At 41.4% G+C, this 17,971-nt stretch overlaps 1 protein-coding gene across 1 annotated transcript in view; it reads left to right on the forward strand.

The window, feature by feature from the left end:
• The window catches only part of KIAA1210 (KIAA1210 ortholog), a 32,302-nt gene extending 16,131 nt beyond the window's left edge, over positions 1–16,171 (forward strand). Inside the window, exons 7-14 of the mRNA XM_059678641.1 lie at positions 1,060–1,257; positions 3,619–3,715; positions 6,188–7,050; positions 7,159–7,678; positions 7,895–9,961; positions 10,909–11,063; positions 12,004–12,109; positions 13,883–16,171. Coding sequence (XP_059534624.1) covers positions 1,060–1,257; positions 3,619–3,715; positions 6,188–7,050; positions 7,159–7,678; positions 7,895–9,961; positions 10,909–11,063; positions 12,004–12,109; positions 13,883–14,049 — 4,173 coding nt within the window. The 3' untranslated portion in view covers positions 14,050–16,171. The remainder of the gene's footprint in view (positions 1–1,059; positions 1,258–3,618; positions 3,716–6,187; positions 7,051–7,158; positions 7,679–7,894; positions 9,962–10,908; positions 11,064–12,003; positions 12,110–13,882) is intronic.
• The last annotated feature ends 1,800 nt before the right edge of the window (positions 16,172–17,971 follow it).

The raw sequence follows: 17,971 nt of genomic DNA on the forward strand, positions 1-17,971 counted from the left end.
AATGAGAGTTGCTCTGGGGTGCATCTTTGAGGTGTGAAAAATGCTATGTCAGGAATCCCAGAGGATACTTTTTTGAATCCCCTACAGAGGAACCCAACTAGGAGCTCCAGGATCAGATAGTTTGCAGAGGTGGAAGCTAGCCATAATGAGGACAAGGAGACATGCTCCATACCCACACCATTGGGGGTGGGAGCACTCAGTTCCTCAGGGTGCTCCCATCAGCTTTGTATCCATTAACAGTAATATAAGTAAAGGTAGTGTGTTGTTTATGTAAACTTAGCTTATAGGCCTCTTCCAACCTGATTTTCTGCCCTCCACTGAGCCCCCTTATAGAGAAATACCAGAATGCTGATGGGTTTTACTGACACCAATTGTGCCTTCATCCCTATCAGCTCCTCCTGTTAATAAAACAGGGGTACAGCCCTGACTGGTTTGGCTCAGTGGATAGGTCGTCGGCCTGCTGACTGAAAGGTCCCAGGTTTGATTCCGGTCAAGAGCATGTACCTTGGTTGCGGGCACATCCCCAGTGGGGTGGAGGGGTGTGTGTGCAGGAGGCAGCTGATCAATGTTTCTCTCTCATCAATGTTTCTGGCTCTCTATCCCTCTCCCTTTCTCTCTGTAAAAAAAAAAAAAACACAAAAAAACCCAATAAAATATATCAAAATATATTTAAATAAATAAATAAACAAACAAACAAACAAACAAACAAACCAGGGGTACAAGGCAAGAGAACATGCACACCCTGTCACCTTGTTAACTCCATTAAGTGGTTGGGCTCCTGTCCCAAGGGCAAAGGGGAGCCACTGAATACTTTCTAAGTAGAGGAGCAACCTGAACTTCTTGTTTCTTGTTTTCACCTGCCAGGGAACAATCAGAAATTGTTCCCCTTGCCACTAATGAGCCTATTGACCTGAAGTGTCAATATTCCTGTAGTAAAAAGAGACAATTGTTCATGAAGGATTTCTGCTTTAGGAATTCTTCAGCCAGAGGGATGTCCAACTTTAGAGACCAGTGATAGTGTATGGAGTTGACTCATTTCTTTTCTTCCACTTTCTTCAGAGCTCCTTTGAGCCCTCATCTATACCCATGCGTGCACAGTCCTTGACAACATTTGCCACGCTCACCTCTCCCAGCAGTCCCCAGCTATCCGTTAGTTTCAGCACCCCAGCTACCACCCAGGGCTGTTTGGATTCTTCAGCTGCTCGACACAAGATGGCTTTAAACCCCCGAAAACAAAAGAAGTACCTTCAAGCGACTGTAAGTCCTTCAAGAGGCCTGGGAATAAACTCCGATGTGACTAAGGATGAGTTCCAAGCTTTGCAGACTACACCTAGGGAAGTGATATGATTTGGAGGATCCATAGCCTAAGTAGAGGTGGTAAAGTCAAGGGTACTGTCCCAGGATTTACACCCCCAGGGAGGTGACCAAACTTAAATTTAGTGATTGGGATGTCTTATGCATGTGGAACTTACATAAAAGAGACTGAAGAAAATAGAAACAGTAATCTAAATTCCTAGAAACTGCTTATTGTATTAGCATCAGGAATTCACTCAACTTTTTTTGTAGAGGATATTCAACCATAGCCCAAAATTAGGATTCTTTTAATTATTAATCAAGTAAGACCCATGTGTTACAAATTGCAGCACTGTTCCACTCATTTGGGATAACTCAAAGCATTCAAAACTCAGCTATTAACACCCCCCGCCCCAAGATCTCTCAGTATCACATTGATGTCACAAATTACTGTTTACAACTTTCAAGCAGGTAGAGCTACACTTAGTGAGCCAATTCTGTTAAAAACATGGCCACAGTTCAGATTCAGAGATCTGACAGCAAGGAAAAGTAACAGTTGATAGCAGAGAGGGGCCATTTAGTACAGGGATCAAGAACCTTGCCCACCTTTATAAGTCCCTCAGGGCCACAGTGTATCATAATCCAATGTAATAGGTCATGTTCATTATTTGCCCGAGTCATCAAGAAAAGTTAAACTATGTTCCCTGATCTCTGTTTAGGAAGGTAGGAAAGTAATGTCTTTGGGAAAGATTTTTACTAAAAGCTAAGAATTAAATATGCTAATGTTTATAAGGATGTGTCAGTTAGCTGGAAGATTGATTCACTTTGCTCAAACACTAATTTCTCAGTGACAGTGGGCTATAAGTATAAGGCTGTAAATCAAAGCTGAAAGAGTCTAAATGATTTCATAGTTTTAGTATTTTACAGGAAGGAAATTAAAGCACAAATAGTTGCCCAAGGTCAAACACCCTATTGGTGGCAGAGCTAAGGCCAGAACCCAGTCTTCTGACTTCCAATCCAGTACTCTTTTCACCCCGCCATGTTGCTCCTTGATTAGACATCTCAATTTAGCTTTAGAAAAAGAACAAATACAACTTGAAAGAACAGTAGGCAGGGCAGCAGGCCCAGGGGGCCTCTGGTGGACCTGAGAGAATTTCCTTGGTTCAGTGTCAAGCAGAGAATCACCAATTACTATGCACTAAACCCTGTGTATGTATTATCATCTTGACCCGTCACAAACCTGGGAGATGGGGAATGTTGGTTAAGGGAAACTTAGTGTGACCCTTCTGACTTCCTTCTGCATCACCTAATTGAGGAAAGACCTGGGTATCACTCTTTAAAAAGGCTGGAACATCTACTTCTTCTTTCTGACTCTCTACCTGACACTCAAATGAATATAAATGGGTACAGGATCATATATGATGCAGAAGCTGCTGCCACTTGCTCTCTGCTTTAGAATTTCTTAGGTCTTCAAGTCCCATAGGAGGTTTCCCTTATCTCTAATTTATAGATATGGACACGGAGATTTAGAGAATAATTTATCCAGGGATCCACAGAGAGTAAATGATGGAACAGAGATTTGAGCCCAGGTCTCTGACCACATTTACTCAGAAGTAATTTTGAACTGAGCCTGACAGGCATGTCAAGTGGGAACATAAAGAGTTGTATTTTTGTCTTTAGATGCATGTCATAAAGGCTTACGTTAAGCAAATTCTGGACACTGTTCAATACAGTGCTACTCTGACATGTCTAAAGCTGCACTGTAATTATCTGAAAACCTTGTTTATTCTAAACCACTTTTAACCCCTTCAGTATAAATGCTGAACCCTTCCTCTTGTCCTCTCTTCCTTCCCAACAAAAACCCTGATCCTCTTTCTTCTTTTGAGCCGGAAAGACATAATTCATGTTCTCACTAAATTCCCTGGGGATGAGAAAGCCAAACAGGATTTGAATTTGGCTCCCAGGTGTGATGGATCAAATTTAATAATTCCAGTGTTGCCAAGAATATGATTGTTGTCAGGCCCAATACCCAATTTTCAGATTTATTGCCCAGCAGAGTGTTTCAGTGGTTTTAGAGAGTTCTCTGCAGCATATCTCTAAGAGATTAGACACTTCAAAGGTAGGTGAACCACTTCCAATAGGTAAAATGATCACCAGGTAATGAATGCTATTGGAAATAATTTTCATTGTTAATGGTATTGTTCTGTTCCCAGCAGAGCCATTTGGATATCAGAGATGTTTTTTCCTGATTTTTCCCCCTTTGGCAACCATATAGGGATGGGTGAGCACCTTAGTCTTATTCAAGCTCTTTCTTCTCTCTTTTAGATGAAGCCAAAGCAGGAGGAGCCAGGCCTCCCACTGGTTTCTGAAGAGAAAACCAAACCAAAAGCAGTTACCCAAAAGAAGCTCAAAGACAGTGCAGGTTGGCACACTTCACCCTCACCCAGAAGCATGTACCACAAGCTTAATTGCACAGTGCTATGTGATGGGAGTTACCCAGGCTAGCTGTCCTTGGTCCTCAGACAGCTTGCAATTTAAGATGCATACTAATGTGGTCCAGGTTTCTCCATATAAACTGCTTAATTAATACAATTGCCACTTGCAGAGGGCTCATACTGGATCCCTCTTTTGTCTAAATCCGTGGTTGGTAAACTGCGGCTCGCGAGCCACATGCGGCTCTTTGGCCCCTTGAGTGTGGTTCTTCCTAAGCCTTAGGAGTACCCTAATTAAGTTAATAACAATGTACCTACCTATGTAGTTTAAGTTTAAAAAATTTGGCTCTCAAAAGAAATTTCAATCGTTGTACTGTTGATATTTGGCTCTGTTGACTAATGAGTTTGCTGACCAATGGTCTAAATGAATTTAAAACCGGAAGTGGTTTATGTTTGTGAGTTTCTTCAATCCTCTCTAACTCTACTGTACATTCTGAGTTCCTTAGTGAGCTCAGATATTTGAGGGCAGCCAATAATTTCCCTTCAGCATTCCCCCTCAGCAACAGAACCAGATAATAATTACAGAATTGGCCCAAAACTAGTTTTTTTTTTAAAAAAAAATATTTTTATTGATTTCAGAGAGGCAAGGAGAAGGGAGAGAGAGATAGAAACATCAATGATGAGAGAGAATCATTGATCGGCTGCCTTCTGCACACTGCACAGTGGGGATCGAACCCTCAACCAGGCATGTGCCCTGACTGGGAATCGAACTATGACCTCCTGGTCTACCACTGAGCTATGTCAGACAGGCCCAAAACTAGTTTTTTAAAGTTGCTTTTCTCTTCCTGTAGAGAAGTGGTTCCCAACGTGGGGCACATGCCCCACAGGGGGGTAATTTGATTTTTAAGGGGGGCAATTTGATTTTTAAGGAGGGCAATTCGAGAATGAGTTATTAACAGTGAACTTTTTGCATTTCTTATGGTTCTAGGGGCCTAATATACAGTATATAAATATATATTGTGACATATTTATGCATTTCAGTTCTCTATTGTATGTTTTGAAACTTTATTTGCTATTTTTTCATGTCACTACATATTATTATTTTTTAAAAACAATTTCTTAGTGATTTCTTCCTTAGTACTTCAACTGTCCTTTTTTAAAAAAATTTTTCTCTTTCATGGATGCCATGTTCCTTGGAAGCTTGTTTAGACCGAGTTAATTTCCTTATAGGCTTCCTCCACATTAATAGGAGTTGACTTTTTGAATAATAAGAATTATATGTCACAGGCGGGGGGGGGGAAATCAGGATTTTAGAGATGCTTAGGTGGGGCATGGCCCAAAAAAGGTTGGGAACCACTACTGTAGAGAGAAAAGGTCTTGCATTAACAGTGAGACCAATTCCCATATCCATGGGCAAAGAGGGCTAGGGCAGCTACACACAGATGTCTTTTATAGTTGACACCCACCAAATCCCCAAATAATACCATGGGAGTGAAAATCTCTGTGTGTGTGTATAGGTGGATGTTGGCTCCAGCTGATGGCAACCTCATTTCAAGCAATACTTGATAAAACAAAATCCCAGTTCCATAAATTAAGTCAAACAATTATTTCATATTTTTCCACAAAGGAGTTCAAAGATAGGATATTCCTAAACAAATTTTTTCATGGAAACTAACAAAACTGTTCTGCAGAGAGAGAAAAACAGAGAAAGAAATGAGTAATTCCTTTTTACTTTCTTTTTATTGTTTTTTTTCATATTTACTTTTAATATTTGTCCTTTTATGTACAGAGGATAGAACTGATTCAGTGTTGATGGGGGCAGATACTGATTGGATTTGCACATAATGGAAATAGTTTGGAGTGAACCCAGCTATGCTTAGTGCTGTATGCTGGATATGAAACCACCAGATGGAGCTAGGGATGCAATGGATGACAGGGGAGGGAAGGCAGTGAGGGTTTTCCCATCTGGGCATCAAGCTGAATTCCTTAGTAAAAAATATAGCAAGGAGCTCAGCTGGTGTAGTTCAGTGGTTAAGCATTAACCCAGGAACCAAGAGGTCATGGGTTCAATTCCCAGTCAGGGCATATTATATGAAAATTAAGTAGAATTAAGTAGAAAATACAAATACTAATTAGAAAGTAAAATTTCCCCTTGCCCTGCTTCAGTTGGTTTCCTAAAAGATAATCATTGCTGCAAGTTCAAAAATTGTCTTTTGATGTGTCTCACTCCTAATGGTGGACAATAATGATATAATGATAATGAGCCAACCTTAGAATCAGTTTATAAAACTGGGATTTTACTTCACTTTTAGTGACCAGTTGCTCTAGCTTCTGATTAGCTACTTCTTCATGCTAGAAAATTCAATACCAAATAGGTACCCATTAGACCAAGGCAAATTGTTCTTATTTTAGGAAGTCAAAAACACACATATTTTTCCTTTTCTTATTTCTATCTGGTACAGGTCCCTCAAGTCAGGAACAGAGCATCAAAACTGAGATTTATAAGACAACAGACCAGGCTGCAAATGCAGATGCTGTTGTGAGTCCGGGCTACTCATGGCCAGCAGCATATAGGAGACGGTGTGGAAAAAAAGAATCAAGTGCTTCAGAAAAGAATGAGTGTGCATCCAAAGGATGGAGCTTTATACAACTTAGTCGAAGGCCTAGCTTAGGTAATAGAGCTGGGTACTCATCTGCTGACAAGATTGCCAGGGATAGCCCTTTCTGGCGCTTTTCCTTGGAGAGACAAGTCATGAAGCAGCCCAGAGCTCCACAAGTAGAAACCACTACTCCTCATGAGTTGCTTTCAGATGAAAATGACATGAGAAGGAGAATGGCTGGTTTAGATTTTAAAACAAGAAAAGCATCATTATCATATCTCAGACCTAAAGACATGAAAGAGTCCATGGCTAGTGGTCCATCACAATGCCACGAAGATGGAACTAAGAAGTCAGAAACCATAACTTCTCTTTCATCAGTGGTGGAAAACCCTTATACAAGCCAAGAAGTTATCATGTTTTCAGCGACAGAGAAGGCTCAGGTGCATATGGATCCTTCTCATATTCAGTCAGAAGAGGATGCTTCCAGCTTTGATTCAAAAAATGACCAATTTGAAATGAAGTCAGCTCAAGATAACTCAACTATCTGCAAAGAAACACCTTCTGAAAATGTCATCCAGGCCTTTCCAGCAAGTGTTTTGGATATGGCAAGTGCTTTGCCAGAGGGAGGAATTTCTGTAAAGAGGCTGCCTCCCAGAAGCCTTTCCCAATCTTTGGAGAAGCCAGAAGCTGAAGAAGTCTCCTCATATTCAGACATTGTTTCAGGGGTGGAAAGTGGTTCTTATCAGCAGCTGACTCCTGGATATGTTTTCCAGTCTTCAAGGAAGCCCAAAGATGAAGAATTATTCACAGATTCAGAGAGTGCTTCTTCAGAGGAGGGCAAAGGTTCTGAACAGAAGCTGGATCCTGAATATTCTTTCCAGTCCATGATGAAGTCCAAAGATGATCAAGAAACCTTGCCAGATTCTAACAGTTTTCTTGGGAACTTATGCAGTTCTCATGAGCAGCTGGCTCCCAGATATGCTTCCCAGGCTTTGGAGGAGCCTGAAGACAAAGTGCCCACAGAATCAAATAGGAATTCTGAAAAATACAGTAATCCTAATGATTGGAGCAATTCTGAGGAAGATATGCCTCCCAAACATCCTTCCCCAGTCTTGGGGATGCCCACAGCCCAACAGGAAATCTCAGTTTCAAAGAATACACTTGAGGAGGAGTTGGTTGTATCTGTGGAGCAGACTCCTCCCAGACACCTTCCTCAGCCCTCTGTGAAGCCATCTGTTCAGCAGCAACTCGCCTCAGGTTCAGCAAATGTTTTTTCAGATTGGGTGTCAACGCCTCCCATGAACTTTTTCCATCACTGGCTGAACCCTAAATCCGAGGAAGAAGCCTCTGCAGGTCAAGAAAATATTGCTCCTGAGTGGGGCATTTTTATGGAGCCGCTGCCTCCCCGAGTGCATTCAAGGCGCCTGATGAAGCATAAAGTTGAGCAACCAATCTCCTCAGGGTCAGAAATTGCTACTATTGAAGGGATCATGTCTACAGAGCTAAAGCCTTCAAGAAATAATTCTCAGCACCCAGTGAAATCAATAGCTGAACAAGAAATCTCTGTAGGTCCAGACAGCACAGCTGTTAAGGGGAGCATTTCTATGGAGCCTCCTTTTCCTAACATTTTTGCCCAGCCCATAATGAACCCAAAAGTTGAACAAAATGTGTTCTTAGGTTCAGAGGGTGCTGATAAGGCCATTTTAATGGAGATAACACTCCCTGAATGCTCAACAAATCCTCAAGACCAGCATGTCTTCTCAGAGAACACTGCTGGTAATAAGGACATGTTTGTGGAACCCCTGCCTCCAGACTACCCTGTCCAGACATTGGCAAAACTTAACTTCCAGCCACAGACTATTTCCAGCAACCCAGCGAGTGCTTCCACAGAATGGAGCGATCCTGTGGAGCTGATGCCTCCCAGACACACAATGGGCTCCTGGGTGAGCACCAGCTTTGAACAACCCTCTGCAAGTCCAGAGAGCACTGCTGTGGAGTGGGGAAACCCTACAGAGCCACTGCTTCCCAAAATGCCTTCTCAGTCCCTAAGGAGACCAGTTGCTGAGCAAGAAGTCTTCTCAGGTTCAATGAGCGCTTCTGAAGAATGGAGTGGTCTTGTGCAGCTGAAGTCTTCTCTATACACTTTGCAGCACTGGGTAAGCCCTAAATTTGAGCAACAAACCAATGCAGGTCCAGAGCCTTCACAGTGTTGCATGAAATCAGTAGTCAAACAACCAATCTCTGCAGGTCTAAAGAGTGTTGCCATTGAGGGGGACACTTCTACAGAGATGCTGCCTCCCAGACATTGGTCCATTGTGAGACATAAAATCCAGAAAATGATGCCAACTTCTGAGAATGCTGTTGTTGGGTGCATTTCTGAGAGGCCACTGCCTATCGAATATCCCACCCACTTCTCAAAGCCTAGCATTCAAGAAATATCCTTACATCCAGAGAACACTGCTGTTGAAGGAGGCATGTCTAAGAAATCACTACATCCCAAGTGTCCTCAGTCATTTGTGAAATTTATGGCACAGCATGTCTTTTCAGAGATCCCTAATATGGAGGAGCAGGTTTATGTGGATCCTCTGTCTTCTAATCAACCTTCCAAATATTTGTTGAAGCCTACAGTTGAGCACCAAGTTTTCTCAGGTTGTGAGAGTGCTGATATCGAGGGAGACATTTCTTCAAAGCTGGTGCCTGCAAAATGCCCTTTACAGCCCTCGGGGAGGCTTGAAGACCCACAAGGAGTTTTCTTATATTCAGAAAATGCTCCTGTTAAGTGTAGCTATCCCCAAGAGCAGCTGCATTCTGGATACCTTTCCGAGGCATGGGGGAAGCTTAAGTATGAGCAAGAAGTCTCCACAGTTTCTGAGAGCTCTCTTAAAGAATGGAAGAGTTCTGAAGAGCAGCTGCCTTCCAGATGCCCTATCCAAGCTGAGGATGGGGCTGAATTCCAGCCACAGATGTCCTCATCAGGCTCAGTCAGTGTATCTGTAGAGAGGAGCAGTGCTGAGAATCGGCTGCCTCCCAGACACCCTTTTCAGGCTTTTGCAGACCCTCAATATAAGCAACAAGTTTATTCAAGTTCCATGAGTACTGCTGCCAAGGGAATCATTGTTGAGAGCAATCCTAGCAGCCAGGCCCTCCCAAGAGGTCCAGTTTCTCCAAGCAAAACTAGGGGACACAGCCAAGACTCTGAAGACCTCTTTGAGAACATTTCGACTCCTGATACCAAATCTGTGAAGTTCGCCCTTGCTTCTGCCTGGCCACCATCCACTTCTGGGGACACTTACACTAAGGAGGATGTTCTTGAGAGTAGTGATCAAAATAACGACTATTCAAATTTATCCAACAGTGAGGCTTATGTTGAAAACCTCTTTGGAATTCGACTGAAGAGAATCCCTTCCTTAGAGAAGTACAAGAGTGAGGAACAAAACCATTCTACCAAGCTTCCTTCACTCTCCTTAGGCCCAGTTTCATCTTACACAGACAGAGAACCACAAATCATAAGTGCTTCCCAAGGGCTCCTGGGCATCTCCAAGAACCTTACCACAACATCTGATATTGCAGAGAAGCAACAGAGCAAGCCCAAATCTGACAGCATGCTCAAGAAGAAACCTGATTACAAGATCCCAGGTGAGACTATCTTTCCAGATGGCAGTTAGGTACCAAGTGGAGGGAAGAACTGTAAATCAGTCTTGAATGGGAAGAAGTCTGTTCTAGCCTTGCCTGCTGAGTTTTTCCTTTGATAGGGCTGGCTTGTTGATTTAGGGGCAGGATAGTGCCCCATTCTAGATTAAGGGATTCTTTAATGGACACATGACCATCTTCCCATTCCCTCTCTCCCACTCTCTGTACACTTTACATTTGGATAAAATGTTATGATTTTCTCAAAACACTTTCACATGTATTATGCCCCCCCCACATACCATGTGGATTTTTAAAGACAGCTCATTAATAGAACACTATGTTCAGACTCTCAGCTTGAAATCTTAATTTACTGTAAGTGGTTGTACTTCCAGAGCTTCTTCCCTTGCCTGAAATGTCTAAGAATCCAGATCTAGGTGATCTTTTGAGCACTAATCTCTCCCAAAGTCTTTGCATCTTCCAACTCACCATCACATAGTCATGTATATGCCTATAACCACACCCATGTACCTACACACTTGCATAAGGATCTATGAAGTAACAAATGCTGTAAGCATTCCCTTGGAGTTAGAGGATTGGCATTAATGGTCAATGACCTGAACCTCTGGCCTCCTAGGAATTTTTCCAACCCGCCTGGCAACCATTGTCCTATCATGATTTGGAGATAGGAAGAGGGATGGACAAGGAAGGGAAAGGTACCAGTAAGAGAACAGTATGTAAACTTTGAAGTACAGCTTCTTATCTATCCAAAGAACTCCTTCCTTACTAGGTTTTGTGGAGGGTACAAAAGAAGGGGGCTCTTCTCTATGTAAGATCTATTTTTTCACTGGGCAATTCACAAGGACCCCTTGGGACATTATTATGGGTAGGCCCCAGCCAGCCTCAAGACTCTGCCTGCCTTGCTTCAGTTCTAACTCTTTTAATTCCTTTCTCAGGAAAGGCTCCTGGTAAACTATCAGGTTATGCCACCTTAGACCCATCTTGGATAACCAGGATCAAGCAGAAGCAGAAGAATTCCCCGACCCAGGTTCCTACGAAAGAGCTGAATAGAGCTGGAGCAAAGGCTGACACTAAGGTGCCTAGATATGAGGTAGGATCTGGGGAAGCCCCACAAAACACTCCCACAGGTTGCACTGGAAACTTTTCCAGGCATACATCTCCCCACTTCTTTGGTTGCATTAATCAAGACAGGAGGACTCTTCAAAGGAAAAGACTTGCTTTGTACTCAAACAAATGTGCCCCGCTTTGTGCTCTTAAAGAGTGTGTGAAAGTAATGAATGTGAAAAGATTCTATAAATCAAATCCTGTCCTAAACATTCTAAAGAAGATTCCGTGAAATTGGTTGAGAAATAAGGCGTAAGTAATATAAAATCCCAAAAGATTTTTTATGACTAGAGTGAAAGTTTTTTATGACTGGGGTGAAAGTTGAAGAACTATTCTTACAGATATTTTAGACACACACACACACACACACACACACACACACACACACACTAATTTAGATCAGTATGGAGAGGTTAATTTGAAAAGCTTACACTAGACAATTTTGAAAAGACCTATAATTATATTATTTTCTAATGCAAGGAGTGCAAGTCAGATGACAACAAGTTTTGCTCAATAGAAATCCTATGGAACTCACTTCAGTTAATTGATAAAACTTGTTTGTAACCACCACATTCTGTTAGTTTGCTGTTAAGTGCTAGGGAAAAGGTTGTTATCAAGATAAATAAATTCTCATGTCAACCCGTTTACACTATTTGTGTGATTAGACAAACTTTTTTCCAGATCTGAAAAGTGGTAAACTTGAACCAGCTTAGGGTTTGTGAACCTAAATTCTGAACCAAGGGGGCTCTCACTGCTATTTCTTTCCTTATCTTTTTCTATCTCTATCACTCCATATCTTTCCTTTTTATTAGTTTTGGCCTCATAATACCCAAGGACAGGGCTTATACCTGTGATCATCTGAATAAGTAATTGGCTGTTTTCATGTTAGTCCTAACAAGCTTCCTGTTTTCATTTTTGTATTAAAGGGAGCTGACCTTGCAAAACAAAGCCAACAAAGAGAGATTTCCACTTCCAATGTCAATAGACAGGAGAAGAAGGCAGAGATGAAGTTACCTGACTCTATCAAAGAAGGTAAAAACACTCACCTAAGCCCCTCCCCCAAATAGCCCTGGAAGAATGCTGTGAAACTCTTGCATTTTCAAGCTCTGAAAATATATATCTTCCCACCTCCAACTCCAAATCAGCTTCAGGAGTCTCTCATGGCTCTTCCATTAGGTACAGATATTTACTTGTTTTAGGAAAATCCAATCATTATGGCTGTTATAAGTCCAGTGTATAACTTTCAGAATAGCTTCCATTTTTTACCCTATTGAGAAAATTGTGTAGGTACGAAATTATGATCAGGTACTAAAATGTTTCTGAGGCTAGTATTCAAGAGGAAAGAACCAAGTTACTTTTCAGTTCATAGCAAAGCAGTGTGTTCTCATCTTCTCTATTTCCAATGAAACTATTACGAATAATCCACTCTAAAGATCCAATGGTATTGAATTGTTTTTTAAAACTATTTAAAAAGCTTGTTTAGCCCCTCTATATTCTAAGCAGAGGTATGAGAGGTGGGGGAAATGTTGAAAGTGGAAAAAAACATTATGATGGAATAGAATAGAGTGTGATTTCATCAGCAGAGTTATATGCCAGAGAGTTGTTGTTGTTGTTTTCAGCAAGAACAAGGGCCCAGTACAATGGATTTATATTGAATTATCTTTGTCCTTTTCTTTAGTCCCCCTCATGAAGAATTAGACTAGGAATTCGGTAACCCATTGTCTGGCCATAAAATAGTAGCACCTGACCTGCTCATAGTTATTAATAATCTCATGGACACTATATTCCTGCCAAGTGGTTCTCAAATCACTGTTTTAGAAAGCTCACTGGTAAGCTTTTAGGGGTAGGGGAGGCTGGGGGAAGGTCAAGGAGGGAAAAAAGGAGACAGATGTACTACTTTTTGTAATATTTTAAGCAATTAAAAAATTAAAAAAAATTACAGATGGTCCTGGCTCCATTGCTAGAAATCCTAATTCAGTTAGTTCAGGAAATGACATAAGCTTTGGTATTTTTATTTATTTATTTTTAAAGAATAGTTTATTGATTTTTAGAGAGAGAGAGAAACATCAATGTGAGAATGCAGCATCGATCAGCTGCCTCCTGCATGCCCCCACCAGGGATTGAGCCAGCAACCTAAACATGTGCCCTGACCGGGAATTGAACTGGCAACCCGTTGGTGCACTGAACGATGCCCAACCAACTGAGCCATGCTGGCCAGGGCTGGGCCTTTGTATATTTAAAAAGCTCTAGGAAATTCAAATGTGTAGCCAAGGTTGAGAAGCACTGATTGAGTCTAAGCCACTAAGTTAATCAACCATAAAACAGGATGAAGAAAGGAGTAGATTTGGGGAATAGGGAGGTAAGTCTGCTTGGTCAGAGTAGTTGGTACAGTGTTATTTAGCATAGACTTTTACAGAGTTGAGCTACTTTATCATCATTTATGTCACACAACATCATAGATTAGAGAAAGAAAAATAATATTGGAAATTTAAAAAACTGAAGATACCATATAATATGATTTTTCTCTGATCTCAATTCAAAAGTATAAGCCAATCCAGTAATAACCACCCAAACATTGGCAGTTACAGCTATAAGCATTTTTTTCTCAGACCTCCCCTTATCCACATCCCTGTGCCATAGCCATATTGATTTTACCCCTTTGCCATACCACCCATTGCATTTTCCATGCATTAAGTTTTAGAAAACAGAATAAACATGAAAGAAGGAAAATTTTATTGTATTCTTTAAACATAGCTCAGTACCTCTAGGGCTTCTTACTGCTTGTGTTATTTGCTGTGGTTCCAGTAGGATATGAAAATGAGGAGATAATTCAAGTGCTTGCCATGGGAAAAGAAACCAGAAAACCTTCAGCTCACCCAGCCATGTTCCAAGAGCCAGATGAGCCAATCTGGTTCTCCATGGCCAAGAAGAAAGCCAAAGCATGGAGCCACATAACAGAAACCATGCAATAAATAGCTCCTGGGTGGAGCATCAGCATTTCAAATGATAATTGCCAAGAGCTTTATTAATGCTATGCACTGAATTATTTAGATATGTAACCATTTTCTAATAAGCAAAAAAGCCTTATAATAGGAATTAAAGCTAATAATTATGTGAGTGAGACAAATGCCACAAATGCCTAACGTTTAGTTCAGCCACTGCCAGCATCTGAAAACCCAGCATTTCCTCTATAAAAACTATGTAAAATGTTTGCGGTACTATAGAATTTTGAAATCTTTAACGTTGGACAATGTGTTTTAGAAGGGCAAAAGCAAAAACATTTTGTTGGAGCAACTAAGATAGGGGTCATTTCCCTTAATCAAAAAATTAATTCTAGTGGAAATGTCCAGATCATTTGGCCCAAGGATTGGCTTTTAGGTTTATGAGCCTAGTTAAGTGCTTTAGTTTTTGGTTGCTGCTCCAAGCTTTACCAAGACCCCTAGAAGAGGTGGTGGAAGTGAAAATCCTGGGTCTCCAAGAAAAATTTTGCACAGCCCATCCCTCAGTCAGCCCATTGCCCTTTAAAACACCTTCTTTGTATACCTGGGAAATCTCAATGCCTGCAATTTATTCAGAGCTCTCTCTTTACACATTCACCATATCAATCTGTCACAGGTCTGGCAGCAGTGAGTACCTTCCTGTGAGGCAGAATATTTCTTGGAGATTATCATGCTCCTCTGGATGGTTAGTTCACCAGTCTTTGACTGCTTTCCCCAATGCCACTGCGACCCTCTCCAGTTGCTCAGAAGTGTACTAGATATCATATATATCCTGTTTGTTGTTGCTGTTAATCCTCAACCAAAGATATTTTCCATTGATTTTTTTAGAGAGAGTGAAAGGGGTGGGGGAGAAAGAGAGAAACATCAATCTGAGAGAGACACGTTGGCAGTTGCCTCCTGCATACGCCCCTACCAGACCAGGGATGGAGCCTGCAACCGAGGTACATGCCCTTGACCGGAATCCAGTCCGAGACCCTTCATTCCATGGGCAGACACTCTATCCTCTGAGCCAAACTGGCTAGGCCCATATCCTATTTTATAAGCACTAAAGACCCTGTTGAAATTCAAAATTCTGTAGATGCCAAAATATATACTTTTAGTCAAAATACCTTCCATGAAGGAAGTCTGGGGCCACTGGAGAGATGCCTTACCCCCTGGCTCCAGATTGAAGGTGAAGACCCCTGCATAGCCTAGTTTCTTTTCCCTTTCCCTCAGAAATCTCTGTTTCACAAGATTTTAGCCCAAAGCAAGACTGCCATAGAACAGTTAAATTTCTGGTAACTGGAAGCCTTGAGTGATTAAATCAGCCTCTTCCTGCCCTCTTTCCTGAAGACACACACCTCAAAAGTTTGACAGCCCTCACCTCCTCAGTGAGTGACTCACCCTTCCCTCCTATTCCATTCTCCAAATATACCAAACACTAAGGGGGAGCTCCATTTGGATGCCTGCACAGCACCTAGCTCATTTTCTTAGGAGACCCAGAAGTGTCTTATTATAACTTTCACTGTGTCTGCCTCTACCACCTCAGGGCTACTTTGTTTAAAGAGAAATGCAGGGATAGATACAACTGCACCTTTAAGTTCTGAGTGGGATGTTGCTTCATGGAAAAGAAATTCAGATGGGCAGTGAGATGCTAGAGCTAATTTCAATGCTTTCAGTGCTTGGTTTTGCTGATGGTATAGTGTGACATTGTATAATCATATGCTGGATTTTGCATTTTCCCTATAAAACTATTTTTCCTGGTATTGTATCTTTATCCTTTTGATAATGTTAGGTTTTTGATTGATTTGCTTTGATTTTCTTTGTATTCCCATAGTGAATAGTTCATTAAGATAGATACCCTTTACCCAGGTAATCATGTAGATAAGTTGCTATACCTCCCTTCCCCCTTTTCTCAGGGTGGACCACTATTAGGTTATTCTCACTCTAAGAACACTCCATTAACAATTTCTTTTCCACAGGTAATAACAAAACTCTGTTTTAAAGTAGATGCTAAGTTTTTTTTTAATGCCTGTAGACACATTTTGACAAGTTTTCAGTTTTTAGCATTCTTGATTTTGGCTATATGCAAAGCAAATAAAATAAATAAAGCTTGTTCTGTAGTTGTCTCTGTCTGTCACATGGGGAAGGAAATCAAGTAAAATATTGACTGTTCAGACCAGAGGGTTATCAGAGAAGCAGAATTATCTTAAGAAGTTGTGTATGGCATAACCAAGTTGTGCCTGACCAAGCTGATGGCCTCCAGTTGGGTATTTGTACAGGGGAAGGTGGTATTGAAGAAGAGGTGCTCATCTGTGTAAACACCTGGGGAGCAAAGAGACTGGTAGGAGAAAGAATGCTGATGGGGATGAGTGTGTATGTGGGGGAGGGGGCAAGGTGCTGGTAATCCAGCCTGCCCAAGGGACTGGATCCAAGTCCTAAAGCAATATGGGCTATTAGAACAAGCCACTATCAAAAGGAAAGGGCCCTGCTGTGCTTAGGTAACAACTTGTAACATGGAGTAATCAAGGGAAAGGGGTGATAGATCAGATATTTAACCTGGCCCTTCTGAAGCATTTGTAAAATTTTTTGGGTTCAGAAAAAGAGTTCAATTAGGGACCCACATACCCATATGTATGAAAATATTTAAAATAATAAATAAACCATTAAGTAAAGTAAGTTGTATCTTCTTTATGACAAATGTACCTTCATAACCCCTGAAAAGCTAAGCTGGGATTTAGAATTCTGACTCCCCTAAGTCTTGCTCCAATGGTGTAGGAAGAGCTGCCCCCCTTCCCAATCACTTAGACCAGACCCATCCCCAGTTCTGGGCATATACTACCACCCCCTAGGCCTGGGAGCACAAATCCCAGCAATGTAGTCAGCCCTTCCAAGGACAGCTCCAAGAGAAGTACACAGGCCCTGGCAGCAGACTTGGGAGTGTAAAGGGGTGCCAGTACCTGAAACATGGGCTAGCAGGGGCACACCCCTTGTTCCAGGGGCTGGGCTCCTGGCCCTATAGGGAGGGGCATGGTTGGAAGAAGACAAAAGTGGGGACTCTAAAGCATGGAGCTCAGGACAGAAATTCCTCTTGCCTGGGTCTAAGAGCAAGACTATACTATCAGCTTACTAGTATACAATGCAAGCACTGAAAAATCAAAAACAATTTGAAGGTGCTCAAATAACACTATATGGAAAAAATGTCCACTGGCCTGCCCTTTCATTTTAGGTAATGATGACAAGGAGCCTGTGCCTCACTGTTTCACCATGTGGTTCCAGCCATAAGGAATACATAATACATTTTAAAACATTGACACACACACAAAAGTAATTGTGGGCATGTGAAGTTTGCTTTGCTTTAACAGGCATTAGAACACCTACTAAGTGAAAATCTCAGTAGCCTTTGGAAAAGAAAGATAACCCCTTTTATAGTCCCAACCATTCAGAAGTTCACAGTCCAGGTGATCAGGGGTTGGGGGGTAGGGGAAGTACATACACACACACACACACACACACACACACACACTGCACAAATAAATACTAGGACATGAATGTTCATATTAGCACTATTCATAATAGCCGAAAGTAGAAACAGCACAAATGTCCATCAACAGAAGAATGGATAAACAAATTGAGGTATATGCATACAATAGAATATTATTGAGCTGTAAAAAGGAATGAAGTACAAATACATGCTACAATGTGGATGAATCTTGAAAACATTATGCTAAGTGAAAGAAGCCAGACACAAAAGGTCGGCTATATGATTTTATTTATATAATATGTCCAATAATAGGTAAATTCATGGAGGTGGAAAACAGATTGATGGTTGTCAGGGGCTGGGGGGATGGGGAGATGGAGAATGACTAATGGGAACAGGGTTTTGGAGTGATGAAAATATTTTGGAACTAAAGAG

The sequence above is a fragment of the Myotis daubentonii genome, chromosome X, assembly GCF_963259705.1.
Source record: "Myotis daubentonii chromosome X, mMyoDau2.1, whole genome shotgun sequence".
Lineage (NCBI taxonomy): Eukaryota > Metazoa > Chordata > Mammalia > Chiroptera > Vespertilionidae > Myotis > Myotis daubentonii.